We start from the raw sequence: 18,794 nt of genomic DNA, 5'->3' as shown, positions 1-18,794 counted from the left end.
GTTTTTGTGTATTACTCATTTGCCAATTGCCTGCCCAGTTCATACAAATCCCTCTATAGAGATGTTATACAATATTCAGACTGAATTATCTAACACCGACATATGATTTTCAATGCCCACTTCAAGATCATCTATAATCAAATTAAAGATAAGTAGACTCAGGACAGAGCCTTGAGGCACTTCACTTACCACTTTTAATCAATATATTTTTTTCCTTATTTACAACTACTCTTCTCATTCTATCGTTGAGCCAGTGTTCTACCCATGAACAAGCTCTGTTACATAAACCAACTGATTAGATTACATTTTTATTATTTTAAAATTCACTCACAAAGATATGGTACCTCTGTCAAACATTAAAAAAAAAACTCACAAGACGTTTTTAAGAATTATAAGCGGAATTCAGTTTAATACAATAAGATGAACAGTGTAATATTTATGCCAAGCCGCATGCCAAATAATGTGTTTGTGCATATTCATTTTATAGACCCAATTATACAATTAGAAATAAATGTTACAATTTTGCTTAGTAAAATAAGGAAAATGTACATAAGGAAAAATGCAGTCCAGTGTATATGTACAAGTGTTTTTTTTTTTCATACCACAGGATTTCTTAAAAATATACATATAATACAATTATTTTGCTGTTCTTGTCCTTAAACGTCTCTTCATTATTAAGTGATCACTTTCCTTATTGTTTTTGTCCATGATGGTCTAAAAGAAAAAAAAAAGAGAGGTGTTCAGTTTAAGGATCAGTATTCTGTAGAGCCAAATATTTAAAACTTATGCGGTTTGGTTTGGAAACAATTCAAACAAGATTGAAGTATTAAGTGACAATGGTGTTACTGTAACAGAACAAACTGGTTCAAATCTGACAGAAAATTTAGAGGGACATTATGGGGACGCTGAATTTTCCTCATAGAGATGCAATGATTCAATGCATCTCTATGAGGACGTGCTGATTGGCCAAAACTGCGTTTGGCCCTGCCCCCTTGCCGATTTTAGCCAATCCAATGCTTTCCCCATGGGAAGGCATTGGATTGGCTAAAAAGCTGCAATTCTGATGATGCCACCAAGGGGGCGGAGCTAGTGCCAGCAGACACGCGTGGCGCTGGAAATAAGGTGCGTTTTAAGGGGGCTGTGGGGAGCAAAGAAAAACATTTTGAGTTTGAAGAAAAATTCCCAACAATTCACAGTTTACTGAATAAAACAATCATAAATGCTCGTCTGAATTTCAAATGGGTAGGCCTTTAATTCAACCCTAAAAGTTCTTAGAAAACACCATCAAAACTATAAGGTATTGATATATACGTGGAGGATGTAGATGAACATAAATTAGGTATTTTTTATCTGCAATCATTTGAGTCAAAATTACAATATTAGGGGGGGAAAAGCCTTTCACAGATCTATTTATCAGAAAACATTGTAACAAAAATCCATTAATTCTCTTAAATTTGGATTTAAAAAATTATAGAGATGGATTGTATTTCATACTTCATTCTCAAAAATACAATTGCAATATAATGCTATGTGCATCTAAAGCTTCACAATATTCCAACTTTAAAGCTAAAATACTTACTGGAGGAGCTAGGAAGTCAAGCGGAGCTGAAATATCTGTATTATACAATTTTCTTCTACTTTTTTTAGGTTTGTTCTCATTTTCTTTTCTGACAGTTAGATCAGTTGTCTTTGGAGCACTAATTGTCTCCAGGAGTTTTTTGGCTTTAATAAAAACAGAAAAAATACACACAAATTAAAAAGTTTTATTTTTAGGATATGTTTTATGAAAAGAACAAAACAACAAGTCTCAATGCTTAATGAACAGAGATCAGGAAAGCTCAGAGACCTACAGGAGTAATTTGATTTAGGCTAAATGTGAAATATGGGGTCTTCATGTTACGAATCAAGAATAAAAAACATGGATAGAAAGAAAAAAATCTGTGCTACAAAATATTGAAAAAGGATAAAAAAAAAAGCAGGAAAATGAACAGAAAAAGCGTGCCAGATATAGAGAGTGAAATTAATCTAATCCTACCTTTGGTTTGAAAGATAGAAGGAGAGCTTTGTAAAAAGTCCCCTAATTTTTGCAGGGTTCCATCTTTTTTCCGGCTAGATACTGTACTTGAAGTTGAGGGCTGTTTTTTTAACGTATTTCTCTGAAAGTGAACCAAATATATGTTAAATCAACGCCTCTGTTAGCACACTGCACCAAACAGTGAACAAAGTGAAGGCTAATAAAATATAACAAATGTTCTCCAAAAACATCCAATATAAGCAAACTTCTAAACGGAACTGGAAAAAATTCTACGTTGGAGATTTGTCAATATGTTTAATTTCTTTTTCAATTCTCCATTAAATGTTTTTTTTTTTCGTGAACAAAACATAATGCGAATGTGCTCTCATAGAAGTGATCAAATAGGACAAAGCTTGTTTGAGTAGGGCCTTGTTCACCTGCTATAGCTGACAACACTTACTTTGTCTGTCTATTACGTGCTACTACAAATCCACCACTGTATAACTTTTTTACCCAGATTTATGCTGTGTCTGTGTCCGGATTCGCAAATATAAAAAAAAAAAAAATTCCATCTAGAAATCAACAGAATCAGATAGAGAACATTTTACTTATTACCTTTAAAATTAATGGGAAAATGGGAAATTGCAGGATGTGATGTGGCATAAACTTACCTAAGAAAAGACAATCCCTTCTAAGTCTCATATATATCCTTCACTCCTCAAATCCAGTAAATCACCAACCAAGGTGGTTGTCCATGTCACAATTCCCTACTTCCTCAACTACTACAAACTTATCCACCCACCCTCCCATTCGGCGCTCTATAGTACTGCTCCGATCTGTTTAAAAAGAGCTGTGCCTATTCTCTGCTCATATACAAACTGCTGACTTTCACCATTAAAACTTCTATAGACCTCTCCATTAGACTATAACACAATCACTACTCCTTAAGAAAGAAAAAAATGTTACAAAAACTACAACATTAAGAAAAGGATATACATTAAACAGCCAACACCCTCCTTCCCTCCTCCCTCCTTCCACATATCACTATCCTGCTTCACCTTTTTTCCTTTAAACATGCCATTTAATGTTCACAGATCTTATTTTATTGTTGAAACAATTTATGTATTTTGTTTAATTATACCCGACTCTCTGTAAAATATTAGCTGTAAGAGCAGAGTCATCACCATCACCTGTCCCTACTAAACTTTGTTGTGTTGCAACTATTTGTTTAATAGTCCAATTTTTGTACAGAGCCTCAGAATATGCTAGTGCTTTATAAATAACAATAATAATATAGCTTGGCGAAGTGCTATGTGTGTCTGAAGCCTGTCATTTTCGTGACAGTTTATAAAAGTGCTGATTCAATTGAAACTGGCCCTTTTATAATTGGGGACAGAAACACCTCCCTGGCTGTCAGACAGCTAAGGAGCATTTGTTCTTCTGTAAGCTTCACAGAGGGGGGCTTGCAAAGGCTGCAGACAGCAGGTCTGTAGCTTTTGTAAGATGTTTTTTCCTATAAAAATGACATGCATATTTTCTTTGGAGGTATATTTACGAAATATCTACTCAACTGTTAAAACAAAACAAAAAAAAAAAAGTAAAAATCAAGCGTTTCCTAAAGTTCTGGTTGATAGCTGCCATGTGACCACCAGCTTTATTCCCCTCTTCAATTATAGGTAGCGGTGACAGAGTTAAAAACTGTGAAGCAAATACAGGATATTCCCCAACTCACTGAAAATGTTCGGATCTTCAAGAGGTACTTATAGATACATTTATTATATTTGTGCTATTTGAAAACAATATACATCTCTCTGTAAAAGTATTTAAAACTGATCTTTGTACTTTTAAAATAAGACTGTCACTTTAATCAAAACCAAAAAACAAACTGACCATGAATCACGCAACACATTTAGAAGACGTGTTTACAGTATTACAACATGCAAAACTGCCAAATGCATAGTTTTCAAGTAACATATAAATGAACACTACCTTTATTTCACTCTTGTTGACAGCAGGACTGGATTGCGAGGATGGGGTCCTTACACCAGATTTTGTTATTGCATTTTTTTTATTTTCACTCTTTACAATGTCCTGGATAATAATAATAAAAACATTAAGTCATGAAGCTATAAGAGAACTTATAGTTTCCTTACAAAAAAAGATTTTAAAGGCAAAACTGTAGTAATTCTTCTCATCTCGCACAGACTTTCTGTGGCTGTCCAATCAGAGCTCAATGTAAGGCAGGTGCGCTGAGCAATCGCTGCCTTTTGAGTTTAGCTCCACTGAGCTAACCAAACCAGGAAGCAACATGACCTGTTATCTGCTTGGGAGCGGTGTAACCAGGTTAATTTATAAAAGTGTCAAAAAGAATACACACACACACACACTGTAATGTGCAATGTAAATTGCCATAATACAGACACTGACTCGAGTATAAGCAGAGTTGGGGTTTTTCAGCACAAAAAATGTGCTGAAAAACTCTGCTTATACTCGAGTATATACGGTATGTTGGTATGTTGGGAGTTAGGTCAACAACCCAGCCAATATCTTCAGTCAAAAAACAAACAAAAAAACACACACACGACCAAGTGTAACTCTACGATATCAAATTGTGCTTTGCATAAGAGCATAGGATTTTGTTGAGATACTGATGCAATCACATATCAATAGAAAAAATGTTAACTTAACCCAGTACTACTTAAAATTTTTAAACGTAACAAATAGGCTTTATTTTACATAGAATAAGCAGGGACTATGAATAGACATATCATATTATACAGGAGTAAAGAAAGGCAGTTATAATTTAATGTGAGGAAAACTATAGCCATATGGATATATAACTATAAGATAAGATATGGCTACATAACTATAAAGGCAACATGCCCAATTTGAAATGTGAGAGAAATTCAGTAAAACATGATTTCAAGAAGGTTACTAATTTCAGTTAGAAGATGGTTTTGTTTAGTACTAGTATAAACTTGTCATGTAGTGTTCTCTTTACAAGAAAAAGGAGGAAAAAGATATATAATGCATTAGGAAAACGAGATGCCAAATATGGACTAAAAATATCAAGCTAATTTCCTAAAATATTGTTTAAAATGTCAGGCTAACAATTATATCATATCCACGAGGAAGTATGTAAGTAGTTATAATTGCCCATATAAAAAAAAGATAAATAAGTGACATCCTTATATAAATAAAACTATGGTATACAATTAATTTGTATTTTATTCAGTACAGGTATTAATATAGCCTTCTGTTCTATTCATTAGATGTAAAACATGCATACAGGTTACTAGAATACTGTTGAGAGAAGCAGTAAGGGAAGCTTACAAACATTTAAAGGAACTTTTCAAACACTTAAAGCACTTTAGCAAGCTGAAGTGCTATGTGTGTGAAATGTGTCCCTACTTTTTTCATTTTACAAAAAAAATGCAGATTTCAGTTAGATTGGCACCTTTATAAATTAAAAGGAATTCTCTAGTGTAAGGAATACAAAGTGCTCTCTGGTCCTCCCCTCCCCCTCCCCGGCAGCTTACCAGATTCCAGTGCCAATGTCCCTCGCATCAGTTAGGTGACCAAATGTCCATTAGGAGCAAGGAAGTGCCTATAGTGGCTCTTTGACAGCCACTAGAGGCAGTCTTAGTATTGCACGGTTATCATTGCAGTTTCCCTAAAATGGCAATGATTTACATTGCAGTTCTAAGTGGGACTAGGACACTGCACCCAGACCACTTCAATGAAATGAGGTGGCCTGGTTGTTTTGGTTCTGGTTGTTTTGCTCAGTGAAGAGGCAGGGAATTGCTAAGAGCACCTGACTTGCAAATAATTCTCACTATTGAGAAGTCTGTGATTGGACAGACACAGAAAGTCTGGCTGGGGAAGAAGGGAAGGGATTTAAAGGGGTGAAATTCCAAGGGGTTTAAACAAGAGATATGCAGCATTTGCAAGCTGTTTTACATACTCCTCCAATGAAAACAAGCATTCTTAAATGCATGCATGTTTTAAGTGTGAATATCTCTACTAAATAGTGTTTTCTTTTTGGATAGTGGAGTGTCGCTTTAAGAACACTTTCACCCTAAGGGTTACATACCAAACCAGGAACGGACCAGTGAATGCCAAATTGTTTGCCAGAATAACCAAGCTGGAATTTGTTTGCCCTAGTAAATTCACAGTGAATGTATAACTCTGCCAGGGGTAAATAAACACTCAAAGCACCTAGGATGCTACATGCAAGTGATAAAGTATTATGATATAAATCAAACTGCATTGTCTGCTTGACATAAGATTTAAATTGTTTGCTTAATTAAAGGCAATCAAAAGCGTTTATTGATCTATGAGGCTATCTGTGCAGTCCTTTTGGCTTTTGTCAAACTCCTTCAAAATATGGGTTATCAGTATTTCAAAAAGCTATGTTTATGAAATAATGAGGTTAACCGTGTTAGAATATCATTAAAATTCCAGTGCAATCTAAAGATACCATAAGACAACATAGGGACTACTGAGGCTGGACAAGTCTGAGGCTGACAAAAGTTGGCAGCAGAGCTGCACCTCCAGCTTTTGCCCGGTTCAAGTAGCCCAGAGATAGCTAAGGGAGTCAGGCATCATCTCGCTCATTGCGTTGTGATCGATGGAGGCTCCTGCATGATCCTCCGAAGACCTCAGTGGTGTACTCTCGTGCATGCGTGAGATTACAGTACTGAAATACTACCTGGCAGATCAAGCGCCAGGAGCTGTAGAGGGTGCCATGGACAAAGATGGAGGGTCAGCTTCAGGTATGTAAACCTACGTTCCACTGCACCACACACTAACAGAGACGTCACCTTTGAGGCTATTAACAAAATATGCAAGGTGACAGATATCCGCTTTAAATTGTAAGTATATAAATAGTTCATGTCTTTCTTCCTGTATTTACATTCAGAAACCGATTTTATTTAAAATAAAATATAACAAAGAAAACTGAGCCACTTTGCAGCAGCTGCTCTGCCTTCTCTGAGATTGTCAGAAATGATAATGATAATAATGATTATCTCTCTCCAAGTCAAAATGTGATAAAAAAGCATCAGGAGCATAGGGGCTATGCTTGGCAATCGCCTCGTTCTACAAATTTGATGCTTTTCATAGAAAATAACTAAATCTACTACTTCTCTGTAAGAAGTATTAACATGTTCAGCGTGACTCAGAATGTGAAGACCTTGCTGCCACCTCAACAAATATAGCTACTGACTATATGTATGTACTCCTATATTATTCATGAATGCACACTTGGCATTGATGAATAGAATAAATTCGAACAATTCACTGAGACATTCATACTTCAAATAAAATTAGAACTTTTCTAAAAAAAAAAATCAACAGTAAAACTAAATCCATGCATTTAATTTGCAACACAGAGATAAAATGCTATTACAACAGAGGGCAAGTATTACAGCCTAGCATAAAAGGAATATTAGTTGTTGGGTTTAATTCGTAAGATGGTATGCTTATTACTGCAATTTATATAGGCAATTTGAAAAACTATGGATCATGATACGCATAATAGTCGGGATAGGTTACAGTGCCACAAGAACATTTTTGAGATCAGTAAAGAAAACACTATAGGACATCTAATGAAATTGCTACATGAAGGAATTGAAAAGATTATGATTTATCGGTCATGGATTCAGCTACACCCATCATTTTCAATACCTGACAAAGGCCTTCAGACCCCTCTTTCTCTTTACACCTAATTTTCCAGCAGCTTGAAAGCATTTTATTCTTGGAAAAAATCAATTGAAGAGGCACATTATTATTTCAGTAAAGTGAAGATTTTATTTTTATGTTGTTAAATTGCTAGCATCATACATGACCCACTTTGCTTATTAGGATGCGTGGAAATCAGGCCACTTGCTAATGAATAAACGTGCCTAATCATTGTGACAAAGGCTGGTGCAGGCATCACAAAAAGCATGTTTGTTTTTATATTAGGCAATAATAATTTAATACTAACAATAACCAATAAGGACAATTATAATTAGATTAAAAACAATATATTTATTTCCTGTAAAGTGGAATGCTTAACGGAACAGAATTATAAAATGGAAAAGATTAATCGGCATAAACAATTAGATAAATTCTTCATTATTTTTATGATTTTATATATTTGTAAAAATTGTATATAGTAGGTTAGTTCTCTGTCTCTTTAACCATTACTGGCACCCAAGCCTATAACATATTACATGATACACAGCAAAAGATATCAAGAAAAAAAAAAAAAAAAGTATTTTAAAAGAATTAGTGAAGCATTATTTATTTTTTTTTTTTATACATGATGATGAAGTCAATGCGATCTATGAAATTTCCCTGTATGTGTTCTGCAACTGGATTGTACTGAATTTTGGATATTAGATTGGTTATCATTCATTTGGGATTATTAAGATTTTCTTATTTATTATTTTAAATCCTTGGGTTTGATATTGTGTTTGAGAAAACCATTGTATGATTTCCAGCTGTGCCCTTTTCTATGGCATGATAAAAGAGAGTTGCCTGCATGTGTTCTAACCTGCTGGCACACGAGCCATGTTTTTCGAGAAGAAATGACATTGATGTAGCAGCATAGTGATAAATAGAACAGCCTTTCTGGTGATAACTCTTCTACTTTTACTGCTGTTTTAATCAAAACGTCATAAATAGACCCATATAGTACAATTCCTTCACTGAGCTGTGTTATTGAAAGAAAATAATGTCAAAAACATGCTATTTTGGGGGGCGGAGCTTGACTGCCATGCTGCCTGGACGTGCTCGGCCAGAGCTCCCGGGCCAAGCTTCAATTTACAGGGACCAATTCATGTCCACTCACTCTTGCAACCCACAACCTGCAATCTTCTTGCTCACGGGACGACGCTGCACCTGGGGATACCCGATGTAAGGGTCCCTCCCGCTGAATTACCCGACTCGAGGCTTGCGGCCTACCCGCGCTCGGGCCGAGGGGAGACGGCCGCTCTCCCGGTTCGAGGGCTGACGGTGTAGCCTCCACTTGAAGCTGTCCCCCCCCCCCCCTTTGGACCGGCGGGGGTTATCCCGGTCCCCACTGGCCCACCACGCAGACCCTGAGCAAACGGTAACCCGGCAAAGGGACACGAGCACAGACCGCAGCATCCACACGCAAGATGGCGGCAACGCAGGCCCAACAAAAGTCCACGCTGTCGGCAACGACACAGGGGTGCACGATAGATTCTCTAGCACAGCGCATAGACGCAGCCTTCGAGCGCTTCTGGGCCAAATTGGAGGCTCACACCGCGGCGGAACCGGCCCGGGACTGGAGAGGTGAGCTGAGCGGAGAGAGGCAGGAAAAGAGCGGGCCCCCTCTGGGCACAACTATCAAGCTTCCAAGAGTACCTGCATTCAAAGGCCCACCTGGGCAGAGAGCACATAGGGAGGCAATCTCCCGGCATCATCCACAGCAGCTGAAGCCCCGACGCCGCAAGCGGCGTAGAAACACCTGGAGCTCAAGCTATCCCCAACATGGGAAGGATCCGGACTCCAACGTGAGCAACCGACTCCGTGGCAATGAGATGCAAGCTCTCCTCAGAACCTGGGGCTGGAGGGAGGCCAACCTCTGCACCTGTCTCACGACGCCACATGCCTGTCTCAGCGGGCTCCCACGCACTGGCGTCGGCTGAAACTGAACTTAAGCTACAGGTCTGGTCCCCATTCCTTTTTGGGCCTAGCTGGACTGCACAGACACCCTACGCTAATGTGCTATTTATATCCTAGCACAGCACTAACCTGGACTTGAGCTCTTATCTTTCATTACTATATATGTTACAAATCTAAACGCTGAAGGGCTTACCCTGAACTGCAACTCCAGTAGTGATTGGGTTAATAGGGACACAATGGTTTATATAGCTAGTATGTTTTGTTTTTGATTCTTGATGTATTCACTGCTGTAGAGCAGGATCTAGTACAGACCCTAGCTTACCTAGTCCTATACATATATACCTTAATATTAAAGCCTAACTGCAGCACTAATACAGAGTTGAATTGTATGCCAGTGATGGTTGGGGTAGGCTTGCTTTGCATCTTCTAGCGGGTTATGCCAGTACAGCCGACTACCATTATGCTACTATGCACTTGGAAGAGGTTCCTAGCATGCTCAGTCCAGCCTGTTATGACCATACACAGAAATGTCAATGTTATCATATATTGCACAATCTCCAAAAGTACATCCTACTGAGCACCATTTGATATCACTCCTGTAGAAGGTTTGCTGCATACCTATATGCTACTTAAAACGCGACTACTCTCGCATAGCCTAATCTTACCTGTCATTAAGCTAACAAGCATACCACTAAGCTATCAGTAAGTTAAAATATATAAGCCTGCTCGTCTCTCAACCAGTCGCTTACTCTGAATAATACTAAACATGTGCACTGATTTTCTACGACTGTTAAAATTTGTCAGTGTGTCTGCCTGCTCCAGCGGCGGTGGCGATGCCAGCTTGTTCGTTCTATTGGTGGGTCCTTGGGCCCAGTGGTCTAAATATTCTGCAGTTTATCTATAGTTCTAAACCTAAAACATGTTTTGGGTTTTTTTCTGATTTATGACCCCGAAACATTTCTACTTAATTATACAAACGTGCAGCAACTCGGATAAATGCTTAACTACTCACTACCTGATACCTGACTAACCCTTCTTAAGTATCCACTAGTTACACGAAAATCTATATTGTTTTTGTTGTTCTATTTTGTTGTTATGCAGTCACGTGTCAGCCATTGATCCTTCTACTTAATATATAAAAAAGAGGCAGACGATTATCTGAGGTGATATATACTGAACTGTTATGACCCCTTCATGCATGTACTGTATCATCTCCCTCTCTTCATTCTGTATCCCTGCAATTTTATGCCTCGATAAAAGAAAGATTGACAAAAAAAACCAAAAAAAAAAACATGCTATTTTGGATAATGTACTAAATACGCAACATTCTGGCTGTAATGTCATCTGAACGGTTGTATTTTAAAAGTACCTGCTCCATCTCATTGCTCTTTCTCTTTCTTGTGGTTCTAGATATCTTGACAGTTCTCGATGAATCCTCACCACAGTGCTTTACTTCCATCTTGTTTGGCCTTGCTGGACTGAAACATATTTCCATTTGAGGTTTTGGGAATCTGCTGATGTTCCCATTTTCAGTAGATATCTCAGAGGAATCCAACACAGTGGCTGAGCCATCCTGCGACTTAACAGGATATACAAACAATTAAAAATAGCGCGCACATTTTTCTAATTACACTGCAGGTTTTGGGAAGGCATCTTAAAGATGCATTATTTGTTGGATATTTGCCAATATTGTTGACTAATCACAAAACAAATTCTGCATATCTTGTATATAAGCTAATACTGCCGTGGGTGCTTTGAAAAGGTTCTGATGGGTGTAGTTCCATTCAGAGGCCTACCTTGGAGTCACCAGCATGTTTACCGCAACTCATTGTTACTATTGTCACGGTAAAAGGTAATAGCCAGTTGGGAAACAGCAGGTGATCATACCTGATCAAAAATCTGATTACAAAGTAAAATATTTAAATGGACACTACAGGCATCAAGACATCCTTAGATTAATTAAGCAGTTTCTGCGTATAGATCATGCTCCTGCAGTTTCAATGCTCACATTTCTGTCATTAAAGAGTTAAAACACTTGTTTCTGTCCAATGAGACCGAGCCACACCTTCCCTGGCTGTGACACACAGCCTGCATGAAATAAATGGTTTAATTTTCAATCAGATGCTTTATGGGTTTTTATCTCCTGCTCTGTTACTTGAACTTTAATCACACAAGAGGCTCCTGCAGGCCCCAGCAGACTATTATTGTAGCAGGAGAGAAGAAATAAACAGACTTTACAAAAAAGGAAGTTTAAACATTAGATGGTTTTTCACAGGAAGTGTTTAGGAAGGCTATGTAAGTCACACTCAGAGAGGAGTGCATAGGGCTTACAACTTGTAATTGTCAGAGACTTGAGTAGTGGGGCTACAGGGGCATGGTATACACAACATAACTACTTCTTTAAGCTAAAGTTGTTTTGGTGCCTATAGCATCCCTTTAAAAATTAACAATTGCTAGAAAATCTAAATTATAAACTAAACAAAACTGTTACTTCCTAACACCTACCTGGCAGTCTTCTGTAGAAATGTTGCTGCCATCAGAGGATTTTGCTGCACTTGTGGCATTTTGCAACTGGTCATTTTGTTTAGGTGAAATCACATTCTTTATAGGCGGAACCTTAACCTATAAATTTAAATAAAATAAAAATAAAAAGCCAAAATGGGCAAAACACATTATTTTACATATTAATAAAAATCTCCTGCAAAAATAAATCTGGAAAGTATTTTAATGTTATGTGTGAGAAATACACTTGTATAGATAATAGAACAAGCAACTGAAAATTATTAAAAATAAAATAAGGAAATTATTAATGTCACATTATGTGGACCTCAACTGTGCGAAAAAGCTGTTTTTTTTTTATTTTGCTTTTTGTGATTTCTTAAAAAAAGAAATCTGCTTTTTTAGTTTGTGGTTGCTTTTTAGTAAGAATATGTTTGTTCTGTCAGTTTAAGGTTATTCTCTACTGTCTGGGCTTTCCTCCATCTGTGTTCAAGAGAGCATACTTTCTTTCTTATCTACCCAATGGTACTGTTAAATCGTGGAGGCCTATGATGGCTATGAGGGGTGTTATTGGATTGAGTGCATATTGGAGAAATTGAATCTAGATCAGTTTTCACATTCATATTGTAGTATTGTTCCAGAGAGTCTAAATCACCACATCTGTTTAACAGATGGCTAAAATCAAGACTGCTGAGTATCTGGGGGGGGGGGGAAGGGGAGTCAAAGTTAGTGGTCAAAAACTAGTCACGTCTACAGGAGCAAGGGTATGTGAGTGGCTAGCTAAGGAAACAATAATGGAGTAAGTGGTTAGAACACAGCGTTAAATACAAGGTCTAGAGAGTGTGGCCACTCTTATGGGTAGCAGAAGGAACAGCTTGGAAGAAGTCCAGTGACTGCATTTTGGAAAGAAGGTCTTGTCCAAAGTGTGAAGACCAAACCTAATGTAGATACCAACTCTATGAATTCATGCAGGAATTGCTTTCAATCCCAGGTGGGCGATGGATCAGCAGAATTTTAAAACCCATGCCAGTTGCATTACTGGCAGCCACACAGTCAAATTTTGTTGGATTCCCCCCCTTAAAACAGGTTTAAGCTTGTTTTAAAAACAAACAAACTGATAAACCTTCTCCTTCTCTGTGTTTCTTTGGGCAGTGGATTGCTGCTTCTAGAATTGGGCCTACATTTCCATCAAGTCAGGTTTCTGTAATACACTCTAGATCTGCTGATTTAATAAGGTCATAGATAATGGCAAATTTATTTATTTTATAGATTTTGCATTACAGAGAAAAGCCTTAACGCAGTAGTCCAGAGGTTGAGAAGTTTAGTTTTTTGTAATTAGTGCTGGATCTTTGATGGGGGTTGGGATAAAGGTCAAAGTGTATTTTTTCCAAAGTAGGTCTTGTAGTCTGAGGTGTGGAACATTTATCCACCTCTGCAGCCTCTAGGTGTTTTCTTCAGAATGCAGAAATCTTTTAAATGGATATTTGTAATGATGTGAGATTCTGAAAAGCTTATTGTTTGCATAGGGCAGGTAAGGCATAGAGGGTGCAAGAGTACAGTTTGCTTAGAGGATCTGAGTAATGAACGAGGAAAAACACAAAACAAAAAATGTTTTTGAGAGTATTCTTTGATTCAATAGAACCAGGCTGATAAGCAAATGTAACCCAACATGCTTTATTATCCTTCATATCTTAAAATACAGCCTAAGGTTTTCATATTTGCTCTATACAGCTCATAGATTGCATTCTATGCTGCATCTTGGAGCTGTATTTGTGAAAATGAGATCTGTGTTTTGTGGCGTTTATGCTTACTATCCTTGCCTTCTGAAAATCTAGCTAAGAGTTACAATGCCATCTGCAGTAAGTGGGAGACTGCAGGTGTGAAACGTGTGAACATAAACTAAGTTTAGAGTATTTATTAGAGAACAAGTGAATATTTGGGTATTCCAATTATTGGGCAGCAAAAAAAATAAAAAACAGGCCTATTCAATAAATGCCATTTTGTAGTGTATAAAAAGCTGAAAATATAGGCAAAAGTTCTGATTTGTAAAGCAAACAAACTGCAGCTAAACTATAGTCAAAGCTTGACTGTTTTAGCCTAAATGTTGCTATCACTTTATAGCAAGAACACTCAACAACCTTAACAAATGCATATGATTAAACAACTTATGTGGTACGCATTTCTGTTTTAAGTGCTTAAAATGGTACATATGGGATTTTGGAACAACCCGAAAGTTTATCAAAAATAGCTATGGATTTTTTTTGAAACCTTACAATTTACCCTAAAAGCCTGTATGTCCTGGCATAGGACATTTATATACATTAACTTAACACCATGGTGCAGTTCACTTAAGAACCCAATGGCACCTGTGCACATACCTTACTTTAAAGCAAATGCCTCAACATGTACTTGTCAGCAGTTGTCCGAGCAATGATGCTGCTCTGGAAACAAAAGTGCTACGGCGGTAAGAGTGTTGTATACCTACCTTCGCTGCACTACTCACAACAGTACACGAACATTTAATGAAGCTAGTAATTTCAGCTATAAGGCATTCTTCACTAATCTATTGACATTTAATTTACAATGATAAACTGATTACGTGAAGCCCATACTCACATGTGAAGCAATTGGAACCCAGAGACTTAATAAGAAATCACAGGCAATTCTGGTTTTCCGAAAATGTGAGGAGAAGAAGCCCACTACCACGACTGCCCACTATCAAAGAGTTTGCTGCAAAACGGAGGCTTTGATTGATGTTTATCGGCTTAAATTTATGTTAAGGTATCCTGGATACCATAATGACTTGTGGAAAATATTATGCATGCAACCATGCAGACTTTGTTGCCAGTTTCAAGGTAGAGGAAAAGACTCCAGGAATTGTATCATGATGTAAAAGAGCTATGATTTCCATTTCTCACTTGTTCCACAGCAGATTGTTATTACCTGATCTTCTTCCATCCCAACAGTTGGCAATGTGTTGCAATGTCTAAGCGTAGTAAGTTTTTCCTGCAGGTCTTTGATGGTGTCCTCACTTGTGGCAAGTTTTCTCATCAATTCATCTACATTTTCCTGTAGTTATGAAGAGATATTTAAATAGATCAGTGTTTAGTCCATTAGCAGTGGTAGTGGATGTGAATTGCGTTTGCAGACAATGCATCATTTTGCTTTAAAGGAACACGATAGGGTCTGGAACACAAACATGCATTCCTGACCCTGTAGTGTGAAAACCACCCTTTAGGGTCTTGCAACCCCCCCCCCCCCCCCTCCCCATTTAGAAAGGGTTAAAACCTAACATTTTCCAGCGCCGACGCCCCTTCCAATCCACCTCATTGGCTGATATCATAATTGATTAGCTCATCCAATCTAATGCTCTCCCTACGGGAAAACATTGGATTGGCATCTCTATGAGGAAAGTTCTGCATGTCCATGCAGAGGGTGGAGACACTGTGAAGTACTGCCCCAGAAAACACCTCCAGTGACCATGTGAGGAGTGGCTACTGGAGGTATCCCTAGGCTCTAATGTAAACACTGTGTTTTTCTTTCGAAAGTGAAAATGCCTGCAGGGACTGTCTATATTCATCAGAACAACTACAATAAGCTGTAGTGTCTCTTTAACCCCTTAAGGACCAAACTCTGGAATAAAAGGGAATCATGACATGTCACACATGTCATGTGTCCTTAAGGGGTTAAGTAAATATTTTTTTATTTGTGGAAACCCCAAATTATTTTTAGCCAGTATATAAAATAATAAATACGTAAAATGTTAAGGGCTATTTCAATCATGTAATCTATGAGAGGAACCAGTGGCTGCCTTGTGGTTTTGTGTGTGGGTACCTTCTTTTACTCAATGGCTGGGCTGGTCAGTTTGCTACTATCTAAGCTAAGGGACTTGTGATTCCTAACTTTTGGTTTGGTTGTTGCCTGGTGGCTATTAAATTAGTATTTGTGGCTGGCTTATCGTTATTAGCTGCCTAATTATAGGGTGGCTTGTTGATATTACTAACTCATTATTGGTTGTCTGACAGCTATTTGATGCCCATTGCTGATGGGTATTAGCTACTGGTTTATTAAGTGTGTGATGTTAGGCTGCCTGTTGGCTATTAGCTGTCTGTCAGTGAGATACTGGCTACCTGGCTAATTTTTGTAGCCAGATGAATGGCAAATGATTTTAGACTATAAGTTATTTGCTGCCACTATTAAATGTACATTCTTTCTGCCTTTTAGCTGAATCGCTAGCATGTGCTTTGTTGTTAACTATTAACCACAGTGGTGGATAGTCCCTGGTTGCTATTATCTGCAGTGGTAACTTGCTCCTGCATTGGTGGCTAATGCCTGGCTGGTGTGCGACTGCAGTTGCCAAAAAACAGACATGTTTGAAAGCAATGGTAATGAGAATATGCAAACAAAGAATAATCATGCCAGAAAGCAGACAGGCTAATTGGAGCTAGAAATTATTTTATCTGTAATGGAGAGCACAGTTTCATGGCTTTATGTAGTTAAAAATAAAAATAATTGACACTCAAAGGTGTTTACAGGTACACCATATAGAGTAGAGGGTATTCACTAAACTTCAAAGTGAACTGAAAACTGAATAGTGAAAAATGTTTAAAACAGCACAACATAGAAGTTCTTTCAAATTTCCTAAGTAGTTAAACAGACTCCTATTCACTAAACTAAGTCATGTACTAGCTGATATCAGCAACTTGGAGATAAATTATAATCAAGACACTCCTTATTGGAGAGTTTCATCCTGGTGTGAGATGGGTCTGCCTGCAACCAGGCAGTGTCCCGAAGGACAGTTTAAAATGTAATTGCTAGCTTGTACTAACTTTAATTTTTTGGCAATACTTTTAAATCATTATGTATGCAGTACATAAAGTTGCCAAGAAGCAAGGTTTCAGTAATATTTTAAATTAGTGCTTGCAATGTAAATGCTAATAGGACAGCTTACCCCTTCGGTTTTTGAGCCACTGCTTTTTTTAAGCTGTTCAATCTCTTTTTCCTTTTCCAAGTTGCTGGAAAAGAGACTTTTCAGCTGCACTTCCAGTGCTGAAACAAGTTGATCTCGCTCTTCACGCCACTTCAAAAGCGCATTATCTTTCTCAGCAAGCTGAGCAGAAAGTTGTTCCTAGATCAAAATCAAAGAAAATAAATGAGAAGTGCGGATTCAATGTTGAACAAGCATACTATTAACAAAAATACCCCACTGACATAGATATCTGTTAAATGATTAAAATGCAGTCTTCCAACTAGTGCAATGATTTTCACAGCAGCCTTCAAAGACCACCAATGATGCATTATTTGGGGGATTAAAGGGACACTCCTGGCACCATAACCACTAAAAGCTTATTGTAGTTTCTATGGGACTAGTAGTCTAGCGATGCAGTCCCTATAGTTTCAGTCAAACCATTTTCAAGTAACCTGACTACACATGAAAAATTGACAAAAGCACTTGTAGAGTTAATCACTACGTAAAATTTCCTCATAAGAAGATATATATACATACACACACATTTTAGAACCATATGCTTTAGGCTGTCATATGAATTCAATGCATTTACATTTATATTCAAGATTTTGCCATTTTATTATACATACATGTCTCTCAAGATTACACTTTTATAGCTGTTATGATTTATGTCATAAATGAAAGATTGTAATCATTTAATGTCTATATGTACGTGCAATACACTGCAAAACAGATTTGTTTACTATGAATAGAAACATTGCAAATATGAAATCAGAAAATATAATGTACTTATATAGTTCCAACAAACTCGGCAACACTTGATATGCATGTATTTAAATATTAATATTCATTATATATAAAAGATGTATTTTCTAGGTCAAATGTTATAGCTTAGTAGAATTTACACTACAGCTGGGCAATTGCTTTGGACTATAATGGCCATTATACATAGGAGTATTTTGCAGCTGGAGTGACACACATAACCAGCACTGGTACGGGGCACAAACATGATTAAATTTCCCTTACCACCTCTCCTTGTTGTTTTGAATAGCGTTCTCGGTCGTCTGCAAACTTTCTCATCTCCTTGTTTCGATGCGACTCAGATTCTTTAGCTTGAGCAAGTAGATTCATTTTCTCTTCCAGCCATTTCTTTCTATCACTGTTATACTTTTCTTCAAATTCCTGGGATAAAAATTAACAATAGCCTTTATTTTCTTTAAAAAAAAAAAAAAAAAACACCTTTTAAGTCTAAATCAGGGGTAAATGCAACAAACTTTGCATTACCGTAACAGTATCCTCTCTTTCTAGGAATGGGTAAAGATTATAAATTAAACAGAAGCATCAGGTTGCTAAAGTAGGAATTTTTTCAGAAATATTAAATTTATTTTTTTCTACCATAACTCTCCATCTAGACAACATTTCATATATATATATATATATATATATATATATATATATATATATATATATATATATATATATATAGAGAGAGAGAGAGAGAGAGAGAGAGAGAGAGATTGTTTCCAATAATTCTAAAACTACGGACAAATTCTCTTTAGGCACTGATGTGTCTATATGATCATAATTCAAGAAATTGCTATTGACTCTGCAAAAATATGCGCAAAATAATTTTTTTTTTTTTATAGTCTAAAAGTTATACCAACCTTAAGCGGA

General features: G+C 37.2%; 1 protein-coding gene across 1 annotated transcript in view; it reads right to left on the bottom strand.

Annotated features, from left to right (window-relative positions):
- Positions 1–389: 389 nt before the first annotated feature.
- The window catches only part of KIF20B (kinesin family member 20B), an 84,743-nt gene continuing 66,338 nt past the window's right edge, over positions 390–18,794 (bottom strand). Inside the window, exons 26-35 of the mRNA XM_063433835.1 lie at positions 18,147–18,302; positions 17,103–17,279; positions 15,095–15,220; positions 12,158–12,274; positions 11,022–11,231; positions 7,703–7,771; positions 4,004–4,105; positions 2,036–2,156; positions 1,580–1,722; positions 390–714 (exon numbers count right to left, since the gene is read on the bottom strand). Of these exons, the coding sequence (XP_063289905.1) occupies positions 637–714; positions 1,580–1,722; positions 2,036–2,156; positions 4,004–4,105; positions 7,703–7,771; positions 11,022–11,231; positions 12,158–12,274; positions 15,095–15,220; positions 17,103–17,279; positions 18,147–18,302 (1,299 nt within the window). The 3' untranslated portion in view covers positions 390–636. The remainder of the gene's footprint in view (positions 715–1,579; positions 1,723–2,035; positions 2,157–4,003; positions 4,106–7,702; positions 7,772–11,021; positions 11,232–12,157; positions 12,275–15,094; positions 15,221–17,102; positions 17,280–18,146; positions 18,303–18,794) is intronic.

The sequence above is a fragment of the Pelobates fuscus genome, chromosome 10 (genome assembly GCF_036172605.1).
Source record: "Pelobates fuscus isolate aPelFus1 chromosome 10, aPelFus1.pri, whole genome shotgun sequence".
In the NCBI taxonomy this organism is placed as follows: domain Eukaryota; kingdom Metazoa; phylum Chordata; class Amphibia; order Anura; family Pelobatidae; genus Pelobates; species Pelobates fuscus.
This window is presented reverse-complemented; position numbering and strand designations above follow the sequence as displayed.